General features: G+C 46.0%; 1 protein-coding gene across 1 annotated transcript in view; it reads right to left on the bottom strand.

Annotated features, from left to right (window-relative positions):
- Positions 1-22,021, bottom strand: part of LOC131419146 (SLIT-ROBO Rho GTPase-activating protein 3) — a 248,436-nt gene that overhangs the window by 84,536 nt on the left and 141,879 nt on the right. The window contains exon 4 of the mRNA XM_058564009.1: positions 6,081-6,143. Within this exon, the coding sequence (XP_058419992.1) occupies positions 6,081-6,143 (63 nt within the window). The remainder of the gene's footprint in view (positions 1-6,080; positions 6,144-22,021) is intronic.

Consider the following 22,021-nt stretch of genomic DNA (forward strand, 5'->3'; position numbering starts at 1 on the left):
CCTAGGACCACTTCCATCCCTAGATGAGACTGGGCACACACTGGCCAGCAGGCTGTGATGGTGTGGCAGAGCTCGCCTTGCCCTGAATCTGAGACGTGCCCTCATCTCCCTCCCAGGGCACACTGGCACGAGAGGAGAGCTCGTGAGGAGCCTCAGAGTTCCTCCGGCTTCACGCCTTTGTTCCCCAGGTGGGGAGATCCCGGACCAGAGCCCAGCTAACTTGCACGGGGTCAGTGTTTCCCAAAGTGTGAGATGGGAGCCACTTGTGTTAGCAAGATGATTTTAGGTGTTACAGATGTGTTATTAACCCTTTTCAATTCTCTTGGAATCCTTCTGACTGTATCAGGAGGAAAAACTCAGTTTGGTGCTCACACGTCTAATGCCTCTACTGCTGCTTTGCAGGCACCAGCAAGAATTAACGCTTTTTATCTTCATTTAACTTATAGAACCCTTCGGTTTATACCAAGTTGTTTGTCATTCACTAATGTGAAATATCATTTCCTTCCAAAATAAATGTATATAAGTAGTTTCTATATATACAACCAGTTGGACGTATTTATATAAGTAGTTTTGGGGAGTAGACCTGGAGCAGGCTCTGCCACTCCCCAGCTGGGTGACCTCGGGTTGGCTACCTGGCCTCTCTGTGCCTAACATGGGGTAGTAATACTGCCACCTACCTCAGAGGCTTATGGTGAGGATGAAATGAATGAAGACGTGTAAAGCTAAATTTAGACCAGTGCCCTGCACGTGATAAGCACCGTATAAGAGTGCAGGGTCTAATTATTAGTGCTATGAAACAACCTCGAAAATACACCCCAAAAGCAAGTTGAAGACCCAACCAAGTCTCAGGGGCCCCTCCTGCAGCCCGGGGCTTGGAAGGCAGGCCCACAGCCCTGCCTGGGAGAGCCTGGAGCAGAGCAACTGAGCACAGAGGAGGGGCTGCTGCTACGTCTGTCAGTTCAAAACACAACAGATGCATTTCATGATCTAGAACTATATTGAAAATCTGAACATATTTTTAGCTGAACAGTGAAAACAGCAGGTTTTTTGTTGTTGTTGTTTGGTTTTGTTTTTGCCTCTTCTGGAAGGATTAGCATACTGGCCCACACTCTCAACCTCTGCCCTTTTTTCCTCCCAGGCCAATATATGATGATCAAGGGCTATGTTGTGTCAGGCTGTTGGGAGTTCAGAGAAAAAGAGGTGAGGTGGTGTGTGTGTGTGTGTGTGTGTGCGTGTGGGCGCACGTGCGCGAACATGCTGACATGTTCTAGAGAAGAGGGCACCTTGAGGTGTCCAGGATGGGCAGAGGAAAGGCTTGTGGAATGAATGAACTAACTAACAAAATGCCCAGCCCTGCAGTCTTGCATCCTTTCTGGTCCCAGATAGAGACAAGCCTCTTCCCTAAAGTGGATGATGGATGGCCTTTAGCATTTCTCTCCATCATCATTATGCCCAGTAGTAGCCCTGAACGCGACCACCACCACCTCTTCTATCAAATGTTAAAAGAGAAGAAGTGGGGCTTACTGGATAATCTTTTCTCTTTGTCATTTGTTCCTCAGTCCCTGTGGTCATGACTCTGGGGCTGGAGGAGGGGGGTGGTGTAAAGACTTATGTAACCAGGCATGGTAACTAGACAGTGCTCAAAATAAATCCCTAGTAATGAAGCTGGGATTTGGGGTGCAGTGGACTGTTTGCAAAGGTGGCCACAATAATTCCTTCCATGGCTGCAGGCATGCCCCTTTGCACTGTGACTTTGCAAGTAATTCCCATCACAAGGTGAAGTTTACTTTTCCATCCCACAACTGTGGGCTTGGCTCTATGACTTGCCAGTGAGACATTAGCCAATGTGACACAAGCAGGGGCTAGAAATGTGCTTGCACATTGGGGTTTTCCCACTTTGGGCTCTTTTATTTTTAATTGGCCAGAAAATTGCAGCCATGTCAGTGGCCCCAGGTTGACCCAGCCCAAATCTCCAACCCACAGAATCAGGAGCAAATAAAATTTTCAGCCACTGAGTTTTGACTTGGTCTGTTACGCAGCAATTAATAACTGATACAAGGGCCTTAAGCAAGGCTTTATTTCTTAGTGTCTCAGTTTCTTTATCTGTAAAATGTGTGTTAATTAAATAATACACATTACGTACCTAATACACTGTGAGATCCATCCTAAGCATTCACTAAACAGCCACAGTTGTTACTATTATCCTTGTTTTGACAACAAAGAAAATGAGATCCAAAGACGTTAATTGACTTGGCCAAGCTGGTAGGTGGTGCAGGAGGAATTCAAATCCAGATCTGTCTGTAAGTTTGCTCTGCTGGATCCTAGGTTGCCTCTCCTGCTGAGAATTCCCTTTGTCTTCCTTTTTTCTCCTCTGCTTCTTTAATTCCTGCTCATCCAAAGGCACCAAGCTCAAAACTCACCCTTGATCACAGAAGCCCATCTGGAGCCATCACTTTTCTGAACCCTCAATCAATCTCTGATGCACACGCACACTCTCCCTCTCATTTCTTCACTCAGTAAATATGTATTGATCGCCTGCTATGTGCCAGCACTGCCATAGGCTCTGCGCACACCGTGGTGAACACCGTGCGGTCCCCACAAGGCGCACGGTCTACGTGCCTCCCTCTGAGGCCCTGCATCCAGCACTTATCATGCTCCGTCTTGGGCTGCTGCATCACCAGTTCACATATTTTACTCTTGTCTCCCTGGCCAGGTTCTAAACTCCTTCCGGGCAAAACTGGTCTCTTTCATTTATTCATATACCCCTGCCTCCCCCCTCAGCTTCAACAAGCACCCTGGGAACACCAAGGATGTGCAAGACGCTTCAAAGACCAACTCTTGGTGTGTTCATGGCATGCCATGGTGCCTCCTGCAGCCCCAAATGCTTGAATTTAACTGAATTTCTAGGCAACTACTGAAGACTGTGTGCAGTCAACAAATGACCCAAGGAGGGGCGCTGTTGGCACCCCGAAGCTCTCACTCCTCCAGGAGTGGCAAAAAGAAAGAGCTGGGGAGGTGCTGGCCCTCCTCCTTTACCAGCTCCGAGGCCATCACCAGGCTGCCCTGAGCACAGCAAGCAGGAGCCAGCCCGCCTGCCTGGCCTGCAAGTCTGATGCCAGGGGCATTTCTGTCCAGCTGCCCTGCCCCGTGGCCAGCAGGAGCAGATGTGCACGGAGCACCTGCTGGATTCAGGGCACTGATCTGGGCACCAGCACCGTCCTCCTGCTCCCTGACAACCGCCTGCCCTGTCCAGTCTACACACCGGAGAAAGGTTCTATTACCAGCCCCGTTTATCAAGGGGAGACTGAGAGGTGAAGTGAGTTGCCTGAGGCCACACAGCTGGGTTTGAACTGAGTCTTTGGGCCCTAAGTGCAGTGTTTCTCACCAAGATCTGACTCCGGAGAGTTTACATACACTGGGGAGATAGGGCATAGACTATAAGCATAATATAAGGGATTTTTTTTAAACTGCCATTGGAATTGGAAGCCCATAGGTGATGGCTTCCTAAAGGTCATGGAGTTTGGTCTGGTTTTGAAAAATGAGTGTGACATGGACAAGCAGAGGAGGAAAGAGGGCAGTTGTAGGCAGGGGGAATCGCAGGGAAAGGAGCGGATGGGGAGGTATTTGGGGTGAGCAGAGAGCATCAAGGAGAGGAGCCCAGCTGGAGCCCAGAGGAAAGGTTAGAGACCTGGGTGGGAGCAGCTGGGGGGTCCTGGGAGGTGGCCCCAGATGTTGGAACGCTGTGGAGGAAAGTGATCCATTCAAAGAGATGCCTGAGGAACAGAAAAAGGACCTGGAGAGGGGAACGCCTGGTCTTGCCAAATCCTCTGCAGATTCTGAGTAGGAAAACCCAATGTCACCAGCCTTGCACATTTATCACTGCCCTCCCCCACTGTGGGAATGCACAATGGCCTGTTTCACACTTGCCAAGGAGCCGTAAATGGTGACAAGAGTGATATAAGAACTCTGATACACTCTGCCTTTTTGTTCTCTTTGCTCTAAGTGTGCTTTACACATCTGATCTCCTTTCATTCTCACAAGGGTGTGCAATAAGTAGCTAGTATTCTTTCTATTTAACAACTGCATTTGAACCCAGGTCTCGGGCTTTAAACTACTAGGCGATTCTCCCTACAATGCCCAGCAGACTCAAAGTCACGTTTTTTTCTCAAGCAGCAATTCTTCTTTTACCCTAAGCAATGACCCAGCTAAAAACTGTCCAGGCCTCAAGTTTTGCTCCTTAACTTGGAATCACAGAAATGTGAGTTTCAACTTTTATAGATTAACTTCCAGGAACTCTCACCCCCATTTTACTGATTGGGAGACTGGGGCCCAGAAAGGTGAATGCCCTGCCCAAAGCCCCGTAGTTGGCTGACGTCTGAGGCAAGACTTCTGACCTGAGGTCCAAGCTTTTGGGCAAAGGCTCTTGGTCCCTGAGGAGTCTACCACCTGTTGGCCACACAGGACATGACCGTGGAAAGACAATAATACCAAAGAGAGGGGCCTTCTCACAGCCTGCTCTTCTTTCCCGTCACACCAGGGATTTTCAAATATAATTTTAGCAGAGAATCCCCCCTTTTAATGAGGAACTTGATTAGGAACCCCCACGTATTTAAAACATAACAGCTTTACTCTACTCTGTCCTGGGGTGAAGGGCCTGGAGCTCTGTCTGCGGGGGCTGCCCCACCCTGCTCCCCCAGGCTGTCCCTGGGGCTCACCGCATTCTTCCCCAAGGAAGCCAAATGCTCCTCGAAGCACGGTCAGTAAATTCCCTCATGATAACCTGGTGTGCTTGTGTCCCCATTGACTCGCATTCTTGGATTCAAACACCCATCCCAAGTCCAGTTAGATCTTGCCTCCGCGTAGGTAGCAAGGTCAGTTGTGGGCCAAACTGTGATGTTCTGAAATTATTCCTTGGAGGTGGCAAGTGTGGGAGATCAAGATTTGGCCATCCTAAAATATATCTCTTTACCTTGATTGTTTTCTCTGAGGGACATTTGACCTCCCCCACTAACTGCCTAAAGAATTTGACATGGTGGCTCCTTCCTGGAACAGATCTATCGTGATGGCTGTAAAGATAATGTAGGATAGAGGTTACAATAGAAAAGGCACCAACAAGCCCATCTTATCGGAAGTTCTGTCTCTCTGGCCACATTCTCTGGATGGCCCTGCGAGGAGTTGCCAGACAATCATTTACATTTATAAGGGAAATCTCCATTTGTAAAGGTATCTCCCTCTCTGTTTTGGGAAGAGGGGGGATGGCCTCATTTCTAGAGGCTTATCAATGTGGAAGGTGAGGCCTTAAATCTGCATAATAACCTTACTCTTGTTTACTGTGCTTCAGTGGTAATCTCCTGTAACTGACTCCCCCCTCCCCCAACATCCTCCTTGGCTTTGGTTGAACATGGTATTTAAGATGAGAATTTCTGCTATTGTGTTGAGAAATGCAGCGTCCCTGCTTTCTCCCATGTATACATGTTATTAAACTTGGTATTATTTTCTCCTGCTAACCTGTCTTGTTAATTATTTGGCCAGCCATAAGAACCTTAAGGAAAAGGGCAGAGGGAGATTCTCCCTCTTCCCCCGACACAAGGTATGCTCACTCCCATCACGTCATGTGATCTTCAGAACAATGCTCCATCTTGCAGATGAGGATGCTGAGACCCAGACAAGCTACGGGCCTGCCTCTGGTCCCACAGTCAGCACGGAGCAGGCCTTGACTTCAGCTTGTCCTACCTGACTGCAAACCCACATCCCTGCCTCAGGAGCTTTTGTGTCCGTGCTCCCCCTGCCTCGACTTTGTGTCTTCTGCTTTGAAGGTAACACATCCCCACAGCTGGCAGTCATCTGAATCTCTCGTGAACTTATACAAACTAAACATTCTGTCCCCACCCCAGAGGGGCAGGATCAGAAGCTGGAGTTGCAAGTCATTACATGCCACCATGATGACCCCCGTCACTTGGGCACAAAACAGCAAAAATGCCCAGGGTCATCCTAGATCTCTGGTTAGCCTCCATCTGGCCCTGGGCACTAAAGAAAGGGGACCCGATCCCAAACAGCAGCAGAGCCTGAGCAGGACTTACTGTGTAGAGCTCATTGGTGACCTTCAGGAGCTCTTCGTGCATCTGCAGGCCAATCTCCTTGCTCTGGAATATGGAAGAACAAATGTCAGAAGGGGAGAAGGTTGCTGGTTGCATTGACCAATTTCCTTTCAACACAGAAAGGGCAGGAATACTTGGAGAGGGGGGAAGAGGTGCAGAAATCAACATAAACCTCATTGATCTAGACTTGAATTCCTCTACTCGTGTTCATGAAACAGATCCACAGAGAGAGGCTCCTTGCAAAAGGAACTCCCTGGCCATATAAGTTGGGGAACCCTACACATCACCTCCCTACATTGGTGATTCACAGACACATTGCCATATTAAAGATTCTGAGAAGCCCCCAGCCAGTCAACCCGTTCATCTTTCTTTAATTCTGTGGGTCCTAAGCTGATGTGACCAGAGTGTGTGTCCCTAGGTCAGTATTCACTAACATCTCATGAGAGTGGGGTTCCATAGAAGACAGTTTGAGAATGATGATCTAGCATCTCAGTTCACAGGGAGCAGTACAGGTTCAGAGGTGGCCGACTGGAGCATGAGGCAGGAGATCGAGGTTCCCACCTCTGCTGTGTCACCAACTGGCCACGTGGCCTTGGAGCCTGAGTTCCCACATCTATAAAATAAAAAGCTTAAACTAACACATCATTTCCCCAAATGGTCTGGGGGTTACTGCCAGGAGCTACACTAAAAAAGGGGCAGGGACTTCTGTGACCAAATACATTTGGGAACAGCTGGCTGAACAGAGTGAGACAGGCTCTCTTACCGCAGGACTTTTCAGAGGCTCTCACACCCTCATGGGCATGGATTTCTAAGGGGGCTTCTAGTGTGCAGTGAAGTTGACCTCAACCCTTATCCACGAGGTGACTTACAGGTTTAGCAGATTCAGGGACGCAATTCAGAAGACAATGAACAGATTATCTCCAGCCTGAAGAGTCTAGGATTCTCTGTTACTTTATGTATTATTATTATTATTATTTTGGTAAATACTCTCCCTCTTTGCCCTGACCATCATGTGAAGTTTCTGTACTGAAAATGGGAGCCCTGATCGCTGAGTCATCCTGCCCTCCCTTTCAGCTTCCTCAGCCTCAAGCATGACCGGTGGCTGACAGGCAGAAACCCGCCTTCCTCCTGCCCCCGCGCAGGTCAGGAGCCCCCGGACTCAGCAGTAGCAGACATGATGTCTTCCTAGGCTCCTTCTCCTCACCTCACAGCCTTTTTCTCAGCTCTTGGGCCTGAAATTGCCAAGAATCACCCATCTGAAGGGAGCCCTTGCCTGCGCCAGATCTCTTAACGGATAGCAAAAGCTCCAGGGCAATTCCAGAGATCTGCTTAGACCCCCCTCTAGCTCTGGTGGCTAAAGAAAGGGGACACAATCCAAAAGCACAGCAGAGCCTGAGCAGAACTTTCTATGCAGAGTTTCTGGGGGAACCTTCAGTAGCATCCCATGCATCTGCAGTGGTGCTTGAGGAACCCAACCAGCTATCCCCACCTCCTTCTATTCTCCCTGATTCTCACAAGTGAGCAATCTGCCTGTGCCTCAGTTTCCCCTGTGGACCCCTCCCCCTGATGTTTGCCCCATTGCTGACTCCAGACTCTCTGACACCCTCCTGTGGCCTCCTCTCAGTCCTCAGTCTCGCCAACACCTCTGACACCCAAGACCCCAGTTTCTTACATATTTATTTTTATGATCAATTTTTTGATAGGTAATAAATGTGCATAGTTAAAGGAACTCGAACAGCCAGCAAGGTAAAAAATAAAGGGTAAGTCCCCCATGCTCCCAGACCCCTGCCCAGAGGCAACTGCTATTATAAGTTTCTTCTGATACCTTCCAGAAAGAGTCTATGGATATACAAGCACACATTTGGATAGCGTATGTTCTTTTTTTTAACACAAATGGGAGTATTCTATACACATCTTTGCATCTCGCTTTTTTCCACCTAACAGTATATTTAAGAGATTTTTCCTTTGCAGCCCACGTAGCTCCTGCATCCTCCTTTTTTAACAGCTGCTTTGGGGCTCCGTAAACCAGATGTATCATTAGTAATTAACCAGCTCCATAGTGATGGACGTTTGGGTTATCTCCAGTCTCTTGACGTTTCAGACTGATGCGGAGAACATCCTTGTACTCTGTCACTGTGCACACGAGCAGGGACGCCAGTCAGATAAATTCCTAGAAGCAGCTCTGCTGGGGAGAGTCCTGTCTCCAAAACTCCCGCCAGCCTTGCCTTCTCAGGCCTGCCTCGGCCAGCTCCCCACGCACTCCTGACTTCAGCTTCCACTTCGCGGTGACCCGCAGCCACGCCACTATCTCCACGGTCCTCTCTCCTGGGCTCTGTCCGACATGACCTTGAGCCCGAGCTCAAAGACATGTATCTTCAGCTGTTGCAAAACGGTATGGTCTAGATGTCCCCTCATCACATCCAACTCAAATTATCCAAAAGCAAACTCCCGAACTTTCCCCATCCCCTCAAGTTTGGTCAATGGGATAACATCTTCCCAGGCAGGGCAATTGGAAACCTTGGAGTTATTTTTGACACTTTTTTTTTAATCCCTCTTCCTCAATCCAATCTGTCACTACATCTTGCCTTCAAACTGCCCAGTCCTTGGTTCTCTGTAGCAGGCAATGCTGATTCGCTCCCCAACATCCATTCTTTCCCTTCCTGCTTCCTAATGGAGCCATGAGTTTGGCCCTGCATTCATCCCTCCAGCTGAGCTCTTCCAGGGAAGCTGACCTCATCCCAACTTGAGACAGTGGATTCTGGTTCGTGTTAGTCCAGGGGTGAGTATGTGACTTAACTGGACAGAAGAGAAGGACTTAGATGGTTGAGGGGAAGGTTTTAGCTTTTCTACTGAGTGCTAACAAAAAAGCATGGAGCCCCAGTTGCTACCAGCAGGCATCTCAGGGCCGGAAGAGGAGGCAGCCTTGGGGGGCAGAGCAAAAGAAACCTGGCTCCTTCATGACCTCCTGAAAAACTGGTTGAACTGAACCCAGAGCCTGCCTCCCTGGGAGCGTCCACTTTGGTGGCTTTGTTGGTTAAGCCACTTTAAGCTAGGTTTTTCTGTCACTTGCAGCCAAAAGCATCCTAAGGGATCCATTTCCCACCACCAGTCCCAGAGCAAGCATGTCATCATTGCAAGATCCGGACTGCTAAAGCTGCCCCTTAACCAAGTCCCCGACTCTTGCCCCCGATTCTGCGTGCCCGCACCAGTGTAATTTCCTAGAAATGTTTTCCACCGTATCCGTCCAAAGCCCCCTCAATGCCTAGAGGATCAAGACCCAGCTCTTCAGCTTGACTTTCGAGGCTCTGTGTGACCAGCACAGACCTGGTTAGACAGGAGAAAGGGCTGAATTTTGGAGCCACAGACACCGGGATTGGAGGCAGGGTTTTCAGCCATTAACCTTTGGGCATCTCAGCTTCCCTGTGTGTAAGATGAGCACCCATTTCTGTCCTCTCTGCACTTATAAAGGGAAGTGTAATGATCTTGCTTGTTTGCTCATTTATCATTTGTTTCCCCCCCTTGAATGAAAGTCCCATGAGCACAGAGACTCTCTCTGGTGGTAGATGCTCAGATCCCCCAGCTGCCGGGAGGATGACAGCAGACAGCCACCAGCCAAGAGCACCCTTCAGGGATGGCCTCCAAGAACAAGGTGACATCCCTTCCAAAGACTGACACCTCATCTGAAGACGGATCTGTGTGGGGCACAGAGGCCTGCCTCTCCAGTCTCAATTCGGACAGCTCTGAAGGGTTGCTCCATCCTTAGAACTCCCCGTAGGGCTGGCTAAGATTTCTAGTAAGGCTGCCTGCAGTATGGCCCAACTCCACCCTGCTCCCTCCTTTTCCCTCCCAACGTGTGGATCCCAAGGGATTAGGGAGAATGCTCCCTAATCATTCTGCTAGATGCTAAATTCAGATATTTCACAGTCTGTTTCCCAGGTTTCCCAATCTGCAACATCTCGCTTCCCCACTCCTATGTCCCTGCAATGCCACAGAGCCTGTCACATAGTGGGTGCTCATTAAATATGTTTGTTGAATGAATCTATGAACAAATGAAGTGACAGTTCCTCTAAGCCTTAGTTTGTTTATCTGTAAAAGCAGGATGATGTCAGGAGTGTCATGGAGTCCCTGTGAGGAAGAAAAGAGATAACACATATGGCAGCACCTGGTCCCGTGCCAGGCACAGATGAAGAGCTTGGGAAACAGTAGTACAGGCTGAATTGACACCCACTGGACACCAGAGACAAGGCCAGGAAGTTGCCCAGGAAAGGGAATACAAAGTTGAATTTTTTATTTACTTTTCCCTTAATCTCCCAGTGTGGCAGCGTTGAGGGTCAAGAACACAAATAATTCTAAGGCAGGAGGCAGAAAAAGCTGTGAAAGAGTGGAAGATGGAGTAATATGGGATGAAGTGATGAAGAGGGTGGTGGGAGTACCACCAGAGCCACCTCGCCTTGCATGAATGGCCAGCGACAGCACTCTAGGCAAGGGGCACAGCCCGAGCAAAGGCATGGAGACCGGGAATAGGCAAGTCTGGTTTGCAAAGAGAGCAGCTCAGCAACAGAATAGCAGAAGACAAGCTCAAAATGGAGGCTGGGCCAGATAACAGAGGCTGATGGAGCGCAGGCTTCATTCACTGTGGAACTGGGAGCCCCCGAAGGTTTTCAAGCAGAAGAGTGTGATGATTAGAACTGCGGCTCAGGGAGATGAAGACGCTGGTACATGGAGGGTGGATTGGATGGAGAGGCACTGGAAGTCTGGTTCTTGTGTCTCCTCAACAAGACTGTGAGCCACCAGATGGAAACGCCGTGTCTCTGCTCATCTCCCCTCAGCCCAAGCCCGGGGCTGGCCACAGAGTGAGTGCTCAGCAGATAGTTACTGAACTGCACAGGACTCCAAGGCGTTTTATTTTTTTTATGGTTGGGAAGGGAAATATTCTCAACTACAGTTCCAGAAACTACTGAATGAGGAACCCAAACCAAACATTCCACCAGGAACAGGAGGCCAAAACCCTGATAATCTCTAGCAGACCATCACACCCAGCCCTTGGGGACCCAACGGCAATGTATTAGCACTCACTGTCCGCATTGCTTGCATGACTTTCATGCCTGCAGAGGTTGGCGGTGGCAGGCTGCTTCATGCACAGGAAGTGTGTGTACTGTGGAAATGATTGCACATGGCTGAGGAGGGCTCAGCCATGGCAGCTGTGGTTCCTCAGATCGAAAGTTCAGAGCCCTGTCTCTCTGACCCAAAAAAGTCTGTAAAATCAGGTGGCAGGTGTCTCTGGTTCTGCCTCTTTCTTCTGCCCATAGCTATGGCCAGTTAAACTCTCCTCAGGGCCAGATAACACTTGAGGTGGGGGGGCTGTCCTGGGCATTATGGGATGGCTGGCAGTATCTCTGGCCTCTAACCACTAGATACCAGTAGCATTCCCCACCCCATCCCAAGTTGTGACAACAAAAATTATCTCCAGACATGGCCAAATGTTCCCTGGGGGACAAAATCGCTCTGGGTGAGAACCACTGCCCTAGACCAAAGACTCCAAGTGGCAGCTTCTCTGGCCTGCAGATGTGTTTTATTTGGCCATTCAGTGTTTTCAGAAAATCTGACTCTTTTCTCAGGATTTAAAAATCAGGAAATTCCCCTACGAGTCCTGATTTTTAGCTTGAAAAACTAGGAGATCCGGTAATACTGAGCCCTCGCTTAGAATATGGCAGCCCCTTTGGATGGATTTTGTGCTCTCTGGTTGGACACATTGCCCAGCATCTCCCGTCCATGTCACCCGTCTGGCCCATGGAGGCATTTGAGTTTATGACCCAGAAACCAGTGGAGTCTCTTAGAGGGTGGCCATCTGAAGCCCCTTGCGCTCATCAAGGATGGCAATCCCACACCTGCTGAATTGAACCCTTTTCAGCAAGCATCCTTCTCATATCCCAACGTTTGAGAGCCACTGAAGAGTCTGGTTCCTGAGACCAAACCTCCTGGCTCCCCCAAGGACCCCGACACCACTGCCTGCACGGATTCCCAGCACCCCTGAACCCATCCTCCTGCCTGCACTACCTCCTCTTGTCCCTCTGTGGCCAATTCCTCACCTACCTTTGATTCAATTCACACAAGCATTTACTGAATACCTACTAGATACCAGCCTCAACTAGGCACTAAAGACACAAAGCTGAATGAGACATGGTCTCTGCTTTATCAACTGCAGCTAGCACTTATGGAGCCCTTTCCATTTGCTGAATACTGTCCAAAGTCACTTCCATACATTATCTAATTTAAACCTTTAAAGAAGGTACTATTATTATACCCACTTGACAGATGAGGGCTGGAGGCTCAGAAGGGTTGAGTGACTTGCCCCAGGTTGCACAGCTAGGAACTGGCAGAGCCAGGATTCAGCTCTTGGTTGGTCTGACTCCAAAGTTGGCACTTGTAATGACTTTCTATGGGCTGCTTCCTCAGGGTCTAGTGCAGGATGCAGGCACACAAGTGGAAACAAGCCATTGCAATGCTGTAATAGCAATGATTCCAGGCCACAAGGAAGGTATGAAGGAGGGTGTGCCCTCTGGCACTTTCTCACCACCTGCATAGGAATCTGCATCCCTAGCCCTTGCCCCTACTTGCGGGGTCTAGTTCTCCTTGGACTGCTCCTTTTTGGCCCACCTGCTCTGCTAGAAATAAATCAGCCATGATGGGCACCTCTCACTTCTCCCTTCCTCTTTCTTCTGATAACAGGATATGAGATGTGGGACTGACCACTGCTTGCATGGCCATCGGTGGTGGGCCCGGCCTGACTAAAGTGCTCCAGCACCTTGTCTCTAGTGATTCGGTCAGAGATAGAAACGTATTCCATGCTGAGCCAATAAGAATCTTCCCTGGCAGCTTTTTAGCAACCATCCTCTCAGGTCATCTGTCTTCTAGGGTCGCTAAGCTAGGACATCAGGAGTTTTAGGCTGCCTGCAGCTGTCTTGCTCACCACAAGGAGAGTTGAGGCCTTGACAACAGAATTTGCATCCTGGATCTAGTGATGCCTAAACCACACTGACCTCTGGGCTTTTCCAGTTTACAGGATCCAGTAAATTTTCATTTTTGCTCATGTGAAAGAATACTCATGTAATCTGTGCTTATGTCAGTCTGAACATACCAGAATGACCATGGAGTGACATAGCCTTCTGAAAATCCTCCACCAAGCACCAGCTTTCAAACAGCTCCTACAAAAGGACCAATTTCCAAGCAATTAGGGCATAAGCTTCATGAAGGTTGGGACTGTGGCTTCCCATAGTGCTGATCACGAAGACTTGCATACAAAAGGAGCTCCATAAATGCCTGTGCACGAGCCACCTGATGTGCAGAAGCAGTAGGAGGCCAGAGAGGAGTAAAAGATGCCCACCTTTGGCTCTCATTGTTTTGCAAACAGACACACACACACACACACACACACACACACACACACACACACACACAGAGTTATGTCAAGAAGCGACCAGCTGGCAAAATTTTTTGATACAACTATTCCTGAGTAAAATCAATTTCTTTGCCATAAAAATCTTGCCATGGGTGATTGATTTAGTTTTCAAGGCAGCGCTAATCATGCCTTCAAGGGAAAACCCTCAAAAATATTACTGTAGGTCATAGGACTTTATGACGTATTTGAAAAGTTCAAAAAGTTCAAAAACTTGCCGTTTTAAACAGCAAGTCCCTGCCTCACTCAAACTAACTCAGAGGCGGGTCGTTTCCGGTGCTCAAGTCGCCCTTTATGTCTAGAAAATAACACTGTCTTAAAATGTTGGGTTTTAATGACAAGACTCCCTCTTCACTTCTCCAGAGGAGACCATTCTAAACAATCCTTTAGGAAAGTTTAAGGCAGGGAATAAGGTTTTCCTTACTCTCAATTATCCTCAACTCTCAATTATCCATGCGTGGGCCTCCAGCCTCTCTCCCATCTCATCAGGCGATGTGACAGCAAGGCCTGTCTCTCTTTTCTCACTCTTTGCTTGACTAGATGTTCTCATGTTGGGAGACCTTTGGGGACATTCCATGGTTTTCCTAGTTTTGGGGTTCCAAGCAAACAATAGGAAACAAATAAATAAACAAAACTAAATAAAAACAAAAACCTTTCTCTCCTTTAGTTCTAAATCCCACTGCTTTTATACACTCTGGCTTGTTTTCTCATCAAATGACAGGTTTTGAGACCCCCCAGATGTTCCCTATTTAAATATATGATATATGTAAGAACTGGCCATCTCCCAAAGCAATTGTGTTTTTATTTCCAAAGCAAAGGCTTCAAAGGCGTGTCTCAGAGGGATGCGGCTTCTCCAGTCTGTCCTAGAAGGTCAGCTTGTCCCTGAACACAGCAGCTTGGACAGCTAACTGGCTAACTGTTTCTCCTGGCCGCGTCCTAGCTTGCCAAAAACTGGGCTGCTGGCGCTCTGTCATGTCACCACCCCTTGCCTCCAAAGGGTGACTCCAGTTTAGGTCACCCTTAACCTAAACTCGGCCCCACCTTCCATTCGAAACGTTGCTACTCTTCCCCTCTCCTCCACTGTCTTACTTTCTTTGTTCCTGGACACCTCCCTTCTTTTCCTCCCCTTCCCAAACTAATTTATGTCTCCTGTTGCTGCAGCTCCAAATGTTGTTGTCTACTTGTTTTTGCACGAAGCTGGAATGCAGAATTGAGCCCTGAACTCTTCCTCCTGTTGCCAGGACTCGGATATGGGGCTGCAAGGAAACAGAAAGGCTCTGGAACCACTTCTCACGTGTTCTTGGCAGCGGTGGGCCCCACTGATGCCTACTCACGAGCCCAGCAAGGTGCTGAGGCAATAAGGGTCACCCTATTTCCCCTGTAATTACTCCCAGCATCTCTCTGGGACCCTGTTTGAGCTAAAAGCCTTCATTCTCAGAAATGCTTAAAATAACAGGTCTGAGGAAGTCCAGGGAATGGCTATGAATAAGTGACCTGATATGTCAGCCTAAGAGTTCCTGGATCTCTACTAATACTACTAAATATTATTAATACTAATACTTATTATTGTTAATAATAATGCTTAGTACTGTTATTACTAATGATACTTATCATTATAGACAATAACAATAATAATAGCTATTGTTTCTTGATCTCTTAGCATGTGCCGGGTCCAATGATAACTGCTTTACAGACAACACCTCATTTAAGCCTAATATCAGCCCTTTATAGGAGGCACTATCATTAATGCCACTTTAAAGATTAGGACATAGAGGCTCAGGGAAGGTGAGTAATTTACCCAAGATGATAGCTGGTAAATGTGACTCTCTCAACCATTCCACTCCGCTGACTCCATTGGGAGAGCTAGCACTCTATGTGCTTTTAGAATTTTTTTCCCAAACATTCCAAAATAATTATAAAACATGGATACTCTTCTGCCTTAATGTAAAAAGCATACTGACGTTTATAAGGCTCTGCTTTAGATCATCGTAAATATTAGATAACACACAGTGCCCAGTGCCATTTTGCAGAATCTCCTCTTATCTGTGATCAAGTCCTGGCCCCTCCTCCTGGCCTCCAGGCCAAGACAGGAGATGGTGTGGAATGCTGGGCTGAGTCTCTGCGGAAGCAGAACATACTCAGGAGTAATCTCTCTTGGCTGTGTCCCTGATGTTGGCCTATATATATATATTTTTGCCATGACTCTCTTACCCACAGATAAGGAGAGGAGAGTTTGGTGGGGGAGGGGTGAGAGTCTGTGTCCTGGGGAGCGTGACAAAGCTGCCTTCCTGAAAAACCAACATCTACGAAAACTGGAAGCCACTCAGTTTTGAGCTTTCTCCCTCTCTGTATTACCTTCAGGGTGAATATGGGTGTTGTCAGGCTTATTTGTTGGATTCAAAACATTATTGATCACTTATTACTGTTGAATCACTGGTCTGAGACATCTCTTTAACCTCCTTGTCATTTTATAATCTGATCTTCTATTTCATATGCATTGTTTGTCAATAGGACATAATGAGAATTGCGTTGGCATTTAAATAATGTCTGTACCCATGTATCCACCCATCTATCCACCACCTTTCTACCCATGTACTCATCCACCCATCTACTCATCCACTTATCTACTCATTCTTCCATCCATCCACCCAGCCATCCAGCCATCTACCCATCTACCCATGAACCTACCCATCCACCTATCCACTCATCCATCTATCCCTTCCTTCCTTTCTATTCCCATATCAACCTCCCTGACCCAGGCTCCTATTACCTTCCACCACTAATCTGTATATTAGTGTATATGTATAATAACATGTAACTGCTCTCCCTGAGTCCAGCATCTCTCTTTTCAAAGCCATTGAATACGCCAAATTAATCATCCTCAAACTTGGCTCTGATCGCGTCACCTTCTATTCAAGAACTTTCAGTTGTTCTCCAAGGTCTAGAAAATAAAGTCCAGCTTGTCATTCTGGCACCCAAGGGCCTCCCTGATCTGTCTCCAACCTGCCTTTCTTTTTCTGCCCCCTTAATTTCAGTGCTCCAATATTTAAAACAGACAGAGGAGTAGAGAGAACAATAACACCCATGAACATGCCACCCAAATTAGATAACTATTAAGAGTTTGCCATTTTTCCTTCAAAATTACTCTTAGGAAGCAAAATGTTATAGATACCACTGAAGTGTTCTTTGTCTCCTTCCTTCCGCCCTCATTCCTCAATTACTATTTTGAAGCTAGTGTGTATTCTTACACAATCCACCTTTGTATAGCCTTATTTCAGACAGGTGTCTAACAACATAAACAAAATGAACTATTAATTTCTGTTTTAAATTGTACAAAAATACAGCGTACCTGGCTTTTTTCACCCTACATTGCATTTTCAAGTTTTATCCACATTGATACATGTAGATCTAGTTCCTTCATCTTAACAATGGTACAATATTCCAGCACGTGACTATCCATAGCTTATCTAACCATTCCCTTCATGATGGACGTTTAGGTGATTTCTCTTTGTTTCTTTACTGTAAACACTAGTGCAGTAAACATCCTTGTACAAGGTTTTTTGTGTGTGTAGATACACTAGAGTATCTTTAGGTTATACTTAGAGGTGGAATTCCTGGGCTGTGGGTATGTACCTCTTCTTCTACTGTTACTAGATACTGCCCAATGGTTCTCCAGAGGGGCTGGACCAATTTACATGTGTACTAGGAGGATATGAGAGCCCCTGCTGCTCCACTTTCTTGCTAGCACTTAGGATTGTTTTTACCAATCTAATGGGAATGAAATTGTGTCTCATTTTATTTTACCTTCTCCTTATTACCAGTAAGGGTGACCATCTTTTCTTATATTTATACACCATGACCAAGTGGGATTTATCCCAGGGATGCAAGGATGGTTCAACATCCACAAATCAATCAATGTGATACACCAAATTAACAAAATGAAGAATAAAAATCACATGATCATCTCAATAGATGCATAGAGAAAGCATTCGACAAGATATAGCATCCATTTATGAAAAAAACTGTGAATAAAATGGGTATAGAAAGAAAGTACCTCAACATAATAAAGGCCATATATGACAAACCCACAGCTAATATCATCCTCAATGGAGAAAAACCGAAAGCCAGCACTTTAAGAACAGGAACCAGACAAAGATGCTCCTATTTAACATAGCAGTGGAAGTCCTAGCCAGAGCAATCAGGCAAGAAAGAGAAATAAAAGGGATCCAAATTGCAAAGGAAGAAGTGAAGCTGTCACTTTTTGCAGATGACATGATTTTATATATAGAAAACACTAAAGAATCCACCAGAAAAATATTAGAAATAATGAATGAATACAGTAAAGTTGCAGGATACAAAATCAACATACAAAAATCAGTTGCATTTCAAGCCAGCCTTGATGGTCTAGTGGTTAAAGTTCAGGGTGCTCCGCTTTGGTGGCCGGGGTTTGGTTCCTGGGCACAGAACCACACCACTTGTCTGTCAGTAGCCATGCTGTGGCAGTGGCTCACATAGAAGAACTAGAAGGACTTACAACTAAAATATACAACTATGTCCTGGGGCTTTGGGGAGAAAAAAAAAAAAGAGAGAGAGAGGAAGACTGGCAACAGATGTTAGCTCAGAGTGAATCTTTCCCAACAACAACAACAACAAAAGAATCAGTTGCATTTCTATACACTAACAACGAAGTAGCAGAAAGAGAAATTAAGAATACAATCCCATTTACAATTGCAACAAAAAGAATAAAATACCTAGGAATAAATTTAACCAAAGAAGTGAGAGACCTGTACACTGAAAACTATAAAACATTGTTGAAAGAAATTGAAGACAACACACAAAAAATGGAATGATATTCCGTGCTCTTGGATTGGAAGAATTAACATAGTTAAAATGTCCATAGTCCCTAAAGCCATCTATAGATTCAATGCAATCCCTATCGAAGTTCCAATGACATTCTTCACAGAAATAGAACAAAGAATCTTAAAATTTATATGGAACAACAAAAGACCCCGAATAGCCAAAGGAATCCTGAGAAAAAAGAAGGAAGCTGGAGGTATCACACTCCCTGACTTCAAAATATACTACAAAGCTATATTTTTAACCATTTAAATTTCATTTTCTGTGACTTACCCATTTATATCTTTCATGCATGTTTTTATTGGGTTGTTTGCCCTTTTCTTATTAATTTGTAGGAGCTGATTTTATATTCTGGCTTAACCTTTTATTAATTCTCTGCACGCCAAATATCCTCTCCTTGTCTCATTGGTATTTTCCCTTTACTTATTAGTTGTTGTTATTGTAGGAAGATTTTTAAAATTTTTATATAATGGAATTTATTAATATTTCCCTTTATGGTTTTTGTGCTTTTTTATGTTTTCTTTAAGCAGAAGGAACATTCTTTTTTATGTTTCTTTTCCTTCCCCCAAAGTTTTAAATGTAATCTCCTACATTTTCTTCCAAAAGTTTGTTTTGCTTTTTACCTTTAGCACTTGAATCCATCTAGAATATATTTTTGTAAACTAAGGTGGAGGTCTTATTTTTTCCATATGAAAAAATATACATGTGTGTGTACATATAAAATTAGTTCCTAAAAATAATAAGGAGAAACAATCAATGGAATCAGCCGCATTTACTAAACAGTCTCTCTTTCCCCCCAGTATATGGCAGTAATGCACCACTGCCATATACTGTGTTCCCATTGGTGGAGGGCTGTGTTTTGGGCTCTGTTCTGTTCTGTTGGAGAGTTTACCTAGCACTGCTCTAGGAATACTCGTTGTACTATCACTTTAGAGGAAGCCTTGATATCTGATAAGGCAAATGCTCCAACAGAAATCAAAAACTATAACCTACAGACCTTATTTTCTTTTACAGTACAATGAAGTTAGAAATTAAAAGTAGAAAGCTTTAAAAAAATCTTTGACACTAAAATAAACATAATTCTAAATAATTCATGGCGCAAAGAAGAAATTGCAATGGAAACTATGAAATATTTATATCTGAATGACAAGGAAAGCATCACTTACCAAAACTTCTAGGATGCAGCTAATTTGTAGCATTAATGGAATTAATTTTCAATCATTCTTGTTTTCTAATGTACGCATTCTAAAATCACATTTTCTAATTGGATGTGGCTGGCACACAGGAACATCATTAATTTTTGTATATTGATCTTGTAACCAGCTATCTTGTTGAACTCTCTTCAGTAGGAAGCATGATATTTGCTGTTGGTTTTTGGTAAATACCCTCTATCAGGTTAAGAAAGTTCCTGTTTATTCCTAATTTGCTAAGAGTTTTTGTTTTAAATGGTGAAAAGTTAGAAGCATGCCTTTTAAAAGTCAAGAATGCTGGGGCCAGCCTGGTGGTGCAGCGGTTAAGTTTGCTCGTTCTGCTTCAGCGGCCCAGGGTTTGCTGATTCGGATCCTGGGCATGGACCTACGCACCGCTCATCAAGCCATGCTGAGGCGGCATCCCACAGAGAAGAACTAGAAGGACCTATAACTAGGATATACAACTAGGTACTGGGGGCTTTGGGGAGAAAAAAGAAGAAAAGAGAAAGACTGGCAACAGATGTTAGCTCAGGGCCAATCTTCCTCAAAAAAAAACACACAAAAAGTCAAGAATGCCACTTCTCTCCCATTTCCCTCCATACTGTGCCAGATGGAGGTCCTAACCAATATAAGAAGGCAAGAAAAAGAAATAAGAGGTAATAAAAGAAGAAAGACCACCATCAGTTAGAACTAATCTGTGAGTGGTTTCCTGAGCATATTTTCTTATTTCTGACCCTTTGTTTAACCTGTCTGCCCTGAATAAAAATATTCCTTCATCCCATCTCCAATCTTAATTTTCACTGTATTCTTTCTCAAAGTCCCAATAATCATCCTAATAATAGCTAATACTTATTGATTGCTTACTGTATACCAGGTAGGCATTTATATCATCATTTTTTAATCCTTACAACAACCCTATGGAGGAGGTTATTATTAGCTCCATTTTGAAAATGAAGAAACTCAGAGGATTTAGGGATTAGGCTGAGCTCACAGGGCTGGAATGTGGCAGAAAGGGATTGAGCCAGAGTGCCCATAACACTAACCCTTGCACCACACTGCAACACCGCCCTACCTGTTCATGATACAGGACCCAGACTTTCCTGCCCACAGGCCTTTGCTTTGGTCTGGAATCTTGTCTCTCACTTTTCCCGAATCTCTGCATATCTGCTGTGGACACAGTGACACACCATCTAGATCCCCTTCAGGAATGGAGGACTTATTCGCCCAGCTGTGGGGAGTGTGGTCCGCAGACACCCTCAGCCGTCAGTCCTGTTGGGAACTGCCTCTCCTAAAGAGGCATCTGCCCAAGGCCACACACCCTTCCAGCAGCACCTTGAAGATATACTGGCCCAGCCTCCACACCACGACTCAAGAGAACAAGGAAGGGCCACCCCAGCTTCAGAGCTCCCCCAGGAGTGAGTTGAGGCCTTAGTCGTGACTGAACCACAGCCCAACTTCTCCATTCACTGACCCCTCCTTCCCTCCCTTTCCTTCTGCAGGGGGGACCCCAAGAGCACTTCTAATAAACCCCTGCACCATAATCACTGTCTCAGAGCTGGCTTCCCCGGGAACCCAAGCTGGGATACATGCAATCCTTCAAGGCTCACTTCAAATGCTGCCTCCCCAACACGGAACCTTCCCCAAACTCCCCTGCCAGCCCAGATTGGAGGTCCTCTTCCCTCTGAACCAACTTCTCTCTCCACTGTATTTGACTCACTGCTACACATCTGTCTTCACTTCCATTCTACACTGTGAGCTCCTTGACCAAGGGCATTGTGTCTGACTCATCTCTCTATCTTCCTTAGCACCTGCCTTTACCACTGAGCATGGGCTCTGGAGTCAGAAACATCTAGATTCAAACCCCCGCTCCACCTTTATCAGCATCGGCTTCCTCATCTGTAAAGTGGGGCCATGACAGCATTTGCCTCTTAGGCTTTAAGAATTAAATGTCTATAGAATGCTTAGCCCAGAGCCTAGCACATAGTAAGCACTCACTAATTGCCTGTAATCTATAATTACTGTTTACCTACTGTCGCGATAGCACAAATATATACGTTTATTGATTGAGTTGGGAATGCCTGATGGTGACCTCAGCAGGCTCTACCATCAGAGCGAGCATTCATGACTTCATCTCCCTGGGAGACAGTGGAGATTGGCTGAAGTCTCCTCCTTCCTTGGCTGTTTGCCCACTTCGCGCCCTCTCTCTCCATGCAGGCCTTATAGCTGGACCCTCCAGCATGCAAACCCTCATTCTCCTGCAAAAATAAAAAATAAACTTGGCTTTGAATCCAAGCCCATTGATGCTTTTGATCTTGGTTACAAAGCAAGGCAATTATTGGACACAAAAGCCCTGATTTATTTATGAAATGCGACGGACATCTTCGAGGCGGGAACCAGAAAGCTCACTGAAGACCAAGCCC

This window comes from Diceros bicornis, chromosome 2 (genome assembly GCF_020826845.1).
Source record: "Diceros bicornis minor isolate mBicDic1 chromosome 2, mDicBic1.mat.cur, whole genome shotgun sequence".
Taxonomy (NCBI): domain Eukaryota; kingdom Metazoa; phylum Chordata; class Mammalia; order Perissodactyla; family Rhinocerotidae; genus Diceros; species Diceros bicornis.